The 6,449-nt window shown below is 38.9% G+C and overlaps 1 protein-coding gene across 1 annotated transcript in view; it reads left to right on the top strand.

The window, feature by feature from the left end:
- The first annotated feature begins 3,366 nt into the window (after positions 1 to 3,366).
- PRIM2 (DNA primase subunit 2) overlaps positions 3,367 to 6,449 on the top strand; it is a 138,090-nt gene continuing 135,007 nt past the window's right edge. Inside the window, exons 1-3 of the mRNA XM_063291132.1 lie at positions 3,367 to 3,526; positions 3,834 to 3,937; positions 4,656 to 4,735. Of these exons, the coding sequence (XP_063147202.1) occupies positions 3,376 to 3,526; positions 3,834 to 3,937; positions 4,656 to 4,735 (335 nt within the window). The 5' untranslated portion in view covers positions 3,367 to 3,375. The remainder of the gene's footprint in view (positions 3,527 to 3,833; positions 3,938 to 4,655; positions 4,736 to 6,449) is intronic.

The following is a 6,449-nucleotide window of genomic DNA, read 5'->3' as shown; positions in this document are numbered from 1 at the left end:
CGGGCAGGTGCTCCGTTTAGTCATGCTGGCCACATGACCACGGAAGTGTCTACGGACAAACGCCGGCTCTTTGGCTTTGAAACGGAGATGAGCACCACCCCCTAGAGTCGGACACGACTGGACTTAAGGGAAACCTTTACCTTTACCTACTATATTCAGCTGGGCAAATCTAAATGAAACAGCATATATGACCAAGTCAGCTGACCTTTTATATAACATTAACAAAATATTTTGAACTTATGTATTTATAAAAAATTATCTGGTATTGATTGGATCTCTAGTTTACCAACAGCAATCTTGCCTATACTGAGTTAGCGAGGCTTTATACACATCAATGATAGGAAATGGAAGAAAATAACAAAGGATTCTGCAAAGGATTGACTATTCCAGCCAGGAATGCACAGTGTATGTCACGGCACCTGCCCTCTGAAATGACATCCCCTGCCCCAAGATCTGGGTGGCTCCCACCCTACTGGCATTTTGGAAGGCCTTGAAGACCTGGCTGTTCACCCAGGTCTTTGACTAGGATAGCTGTAGCCCCTTCTGAAGAGTGTGTGTTTTGTTGATGCCCAGTTTTGCCATCTGTGCTTTTTGGATTATCTTCTTCTATTGCTGCACTGTTTTATATTTTATAGTTCTTGTGTTTTCTTATGAACTATCCAGAGACTGCTAATATTAGAGATGTCTTAAAAAGGATACAGTGCTGTGTATCCTTCTCTGTAATTCCAATGTGTGCATGCGTGGGGGCAGTTCTGCTCCTTGGTTTGTTCCAATACCTATGCCATGCCTGAATATTTGTAAATAAAGCAAATAGTAAAATACATCTCAAATGTTCTTTCCCCCAAGGTAGCTAAAACACATGACTTCTATTTAAAAAACTATTTTCTTTTCCTGTGACTTTACCCTGTTGTATCCTTTGATGGCTGGAAGTGAGGAAAAGGCCATTGCTTGTTGAAGGTGAAAGAAGAGAGTGCAGAAGTTGGTCTGCTGTTTAATTAAAAAAAACCCCCAAAGATGATGTCAATAGGCAATACCAACTCAGTGTAAATAGGTAAAGGAGAAGTTGGAGTAACAGCCTTTTATCTTCTCAGACTCAAACATTCACAGGGAAGGTGTTTGTGGCTGTATAATAAAAAAAAGATGTCTGCTACTTGGGAGAAAGACTGACAGAGCTACCAAAATATGCAAATACCGTGATATTATGCTGACCACACAGTTAGAGCTATTGATTTCCCAGCTGTAACAGATAGCTGTAAAAGCTGGACCATTAGAAGGGAGGAAAGAATTTAAAATGATGTCTTTCAGTTGTGATTCTGGAGAAAATTGTTGAGAATACCTTGGATCACAAAAAAACGAAACAGGTTGTATTAGATAAAATAAGGTCAAACTGCTTCCTGTAAGCACTAAATATGAGGCTAAAACTTCTATTTTGGACACACAATGCATAGACAAGACTCACTGGCAAAGTCCTCGATGCCTGGAAGAAAGGAAGGCAATCAAGACGAGGCCAACAAAAGTGGTTAGATACGGCCCACAATAACATAAGTAAGAGCTTACAGTAACTTAAGAAAACAGTTACTGAACTGACAGAAAATCCTGGCGAAATGGTGTCCATGGGAACACTGACCTCCATCAGCTTTTATAAGAGTAGCGACAGATACGACTCGGAAACGTCTGAAAGACAACGAAAACGAATCGCGCTAAGGCATAACCAAGAACGACCTTGTGATCTATCCCAATATCTGAACAAAAAGGAGGAACATTGCAACATCCAAAGCATCGGATCGCTTTCCACAATTATCAGAATTATTGGGGAGATGGTTTTGTTTCAATGCATATTTCACTGCCTAGTCCTCCAATAGCCACTTTGAGTTAGAAACCGGAAGCGCGGGCTGCTCACGTCGCTCACCTATTTCTCTCTATGGTTTTCATGAACACCCCAAACTGGTGGCTCGAAAACGAGAGAGTCCTCTAAAACACACGGAGGCCCTCTCCGCTCTCGAGGCACTGTTACTTCCGGCTGGATCTCTTCCTGTCACTCGCTATTCCTTCGATTTCCAACCTTTTTTCCCCTTTCCTTCCCAACAATCTTCGAATGACAGACTGTGGAAGAAGGTAAAGGCATTGTCATGGCAACTCCCTGGAAGCAGGAGGAAGAGCCAATCAGACGGACGTTCTAATAAGGGAGAGGATATGATGTCACGGACTGTAGGGGCAGGGTACACTGATTTCGCGCGGGAAATTTAGTCGGCTTGGAGCGCTTATAGATTGCTGCTGGTCGGTGAGTAGTTTTTTGAATGGATTTCCCTCTTGTTTAGTTGATGTCAAGTGTTTCTAGCGAGGTGATCTTAAACGCGTTTTATTCATAAGTTAGTCTGACTGAATTCTAGAGTGTTTTCTTTTATACAAGTAGGCCACCAAAATCCTGCGGTGGTCTATTTCCGGAGGCATGTATTTCCTTAATCTCCTTCTCTTCAGATGTGTGGGGACCATAATTCCCAGAGAGAATACTGTGGAAGATGTGGTTCCAACAGATATGAAAGGTATTAGCTTCGACAACATTATTCTTACTTCTCCTTAAATGGCAGCAGGTACCCACACAATGCTCTACTAAAATGCATCTGCAAAATTTGTAGTTCAGTGTATTGGATGAACTGAATTCATCCACCGTGGTTAATTCACCGTTCAGTATATTGTGTGGAATCACCCAGTTGGATTAATTGTGAAGCTATGGATTATTTAACCATATGTTGGTGTGTTTTGCAAATGTAGAAATACATGTAACTGTGTTAATTTAGCAAATCATATTTCTTTTAGTTAACAGACACTAGACAGTTAGGATCATATGTGGTCTACTGATGCTTTATTCTTGTCACTTTTAACCTCTGAACATTAAGCTGCTGATCAAAGAGCAAAAGGAATGTAGGGTGCAAATATGGTTTTTGCAGTAACTGAGTATGGGAGGGGCATGGCCACAACCCACTTTTCTAGAAGTACTTGTGGACAGGTGTCTAGCCTCCTCCTGTCCATATTTTCCCTTTGGAGGCAGCAAAGAGATTCTGCATGGATGTTGTTCATTTATGGTAAAGATGTCCTCAAATTGAGTTCAACTCCTGGTGACTGCCTTACGCCATTTCCTTGCCAGTGTCTTGGTATTTTACAAAATATAAAGTTTGAATTGCATTTAAAATTATGTAACTGTTCAGGGAGAAAATCATAACATCAAATACATGTAACCAAGCAACTTGATCCCAGAATAAAACTTGTGTTCTAATGTACTTAATGAATATTCTGAATCATGCTTATCCTTTTCAGTCCTGATTGTTCATTTCTTATTAAAGTATTGCAATATTCTTTTTAGGTTTATGTGGAAAAATGCAATTTTCTTCAAATGGCAGACGGGGATTTTTGAAATTGGGAGATAACCAAGAGTTATATCCTTTTAGTGTCCAGTTCTATCTGCAGCCTCCTACTGAAAATATTTCTCTGATGGAGTTTGAAAGTTTTGCAGTTGATAGATTAAAATGTGAGTATATAGAATATATAACACAAAATGGTTGTTTCATTATCTGTAGCTTTTCAGAATGATCCAAGTTTATATTTCTGTGAAATTCCATGGAATTGTATGTATCTTCACCTTTTTTATAGTTACAGAGTTAATACAATTAGAATTCTGTTCAGTATGGCAGCTATCATAATTTATATGTGATTGCTATAATCTTGTTCTTATTGTTAGTTTATATCCATTGTATGAAATGAATATTTTCAGGTATTTTATGTTTTTAATCACTGCTCCACCATCATGTTTCAAGGCTCTTGTCTGGTCTTTGCAGTACTCAAAACAGTTGAGAACCTGGGTGTGAGTTATGTGAAAGGTGGTGATTCTTACAATGAAAAGCTACAGTCAGAACTTCGACGTCTTAAATTTCCATATTATGTAAGTAAAGGTGAATAATATACCCTTGATGCTTGGCACCCAGGATAAAATAAAATACCATCTGAGGAGAGAGCCAAATTAAATGTGTCTTGGATATAATGGGATTTGCACCATTGAATCTGGTATTCCCTCCTGTACTTCCAAATGATTGTGTACCTGGTTCCAGTTGATGGCCCTTGTAATAAACCATGAGGTTAGCCCTGCTATTGCCTGAATAAATGACTGACTTTTTATAATTCTTATAGCAAGTGTTAAAAAAGTACGGTAAAATCCAACATTGTACAAAAGGGAGATTAGGATTATACTTTCCTTTTCCTTCCTCCCTTACATCCCAGCCTCCTTCTCCAGTAGACTCCTGAACTACCCAAAAAACTTTTCCAGAGAGTTCAGGTGATAGACAAACAGGGTAGTCTCTGGGTGTTGAGTCTACAGTGCAGTGGTGGGTGAAATTGGCTCAATAGACAAGTGTCTGGTAAAAGGTTTTCCTCCACTTGCAATTAATAAGACACAGCTTGTGCTGTTTTGTAGGCCCTTGATTCTCTAAAGAACGCTTTTAAGAGAGGGGATTGCAGGAAATTGAAGGTATAGGAAAGAAGAGAAAAACTGTGGTTACATGAGCTTGCCTTCTATTACGTGATATTACCTTTCACCAATGTGTGGTATGTTACACTGGATGCGATACAAGTTTTCTTTTACTGATATATTCTTTTTTAATTAGGCTTTGATTGAAGAGGATTATGATGCAAGAAGAAAAGACCATATTTCTCACTTTATACTGCGCCTTGCCTACTGCCAATCGTAGGTACTATTTGTCTCGGTCCAGATGTTAAAATCTACAGTACATTATGATTTCAGATGTATTTTGATGTTGTACATGTTTTGGAATTGTGGTTTCCAAAATGGGCTAGAAAAATCTCTGTAAATTGGTACAGTGGGAGGAAGAAAACAAGCATTTTGTTTGCAGATAATATTACTAAAATTTGTACACTGCCTGATTCCCGGTGACTCTGGGTGGTTCACAAAGTAAAAACACAGAAAAAATTAATATAACAATAAAAACAAATGAAGATGGCAAAACCGGGCAGCAACAAAAACATACACACTATCCAGAAGGGACTTCACCTGCACTACCCCAAAGCCTGGGGGAAGAACCAGGTCTTTAAGGTCCTCCAAAATTCCAGTAGGGTGGGAGCTACCCAGATCTCAGAGGGAACCTCATTCCAGAGGGCAGGTGCTGTGTCAGAGAAGGCGTGCTTCCAGGGTCCTGATAGATGACATTGTCTAATCCAGGATTTCTCAACCAGGGTTCCGTGGCACCCTAGGGTTCCATGAGAGGTCACTAGGGGTTCCCTGGGAGATCATGATTTATTTAAGAAATTATTTCAAATTCAGGCAACTTCATATTAAAGAGGTAAGTTTCATTATTTTTAGTTTAAGAACACTGTTAGTGCATATATACAGGCCTACACATGAAATGCATATAATAATTTTGTAACTTCTGGCCTATGTTTGAGCCTGAATGTGCAGGGGTTCCCTGAGGCCTGAAAAATATTTCAGGGGTTCCTCCAGGGTTGAAAGGTTGAGAAAGGCTGGTTTAATCAAAAGAACCGAGATCGAATCAGCCCAACAGATGCAATGGGAAATAGGGTCTCACGTAATCAGGCCCTGTGCCATATAAGGCTTTATAAGTAACAGCCAGTACCTTGGCTATAGATGTGGTCTTTCCTTAAATATAATACCTCTTAGGTGGATGCTGTTTATAAGACATGATTTCTGAAAGAAAGAAAAATGGAAATCGATCATTGCTGTGAGATGAAGGTAGTTTTTCTTTCTTAAAAGATTAATAAAACCCCATAATGCTGTTTATGTTTATCAATAAAACCCCATAATGCTGTCCAGCAAACTTGCTCCTTTAACATGTACACTTCAGTGTGCATCTTAATAAGTTTCATAAGCAAATTTGCTGGGTCCCCCCCCCTCGGGGGAAATGATAGAATCTGCATTTAAGCCTATATAAGGGAGGTTATTGCTCAAATGTTATGTGGCTCAAATTTGGGGAACAAGCAATGAGAAAACTTTCATGTTCTACAAAACAAGTTATCGAATCCTGGGTTTTCCATCAGGAATTTCAGCAACATTTCAATAAGCAGAAATTGGCTTACTATTTATAACAGCAAGGATTAATAAATAATATTGCAAAATTAATAAAAGTTGTTTCAAACGGTAGAAAGCCATTTACCATCCATCAGTGAAGTGGCTTCACAGAGCTTTGGGTAAAAGCAAGTAAGTTTTATCATATATACATCACTTCCTGTCCCAAGATTTCTATGCCATGCAGAAACTTTTTGAAAGGATACCTTTATAATATTTTAACTGATGCTAATTATGTTGCCTTTGGGATTTATTGGTAAGCTTCAGATTCTTATAATGAATATTATTTTTAATTCTTCAAGTAAGCTTTCTGTATCATGTGGTGTCCTATTTTTAAGTTGGTTCACAACAAGAGGAAACA

The sequence above is a fragment of the Candoia aspera genome, chromosome 1 (genome assembly GCF_035149785.1).
Source record: "Candoia aspera isolate rCanAsp1 chromosome 1, rCanAsp1.hap2, whole genome shotgun sequence".
In the NCBI taxonomy this organism is placed as follows: Eukaryota; Metazoa; Chordata; class Lepidosauria; order Squamata; family Boidae; genus Candoia; species Candoia aspera.
This window is presented reverse-complemented; position numbering and strand designations above follow the sequence as displayed.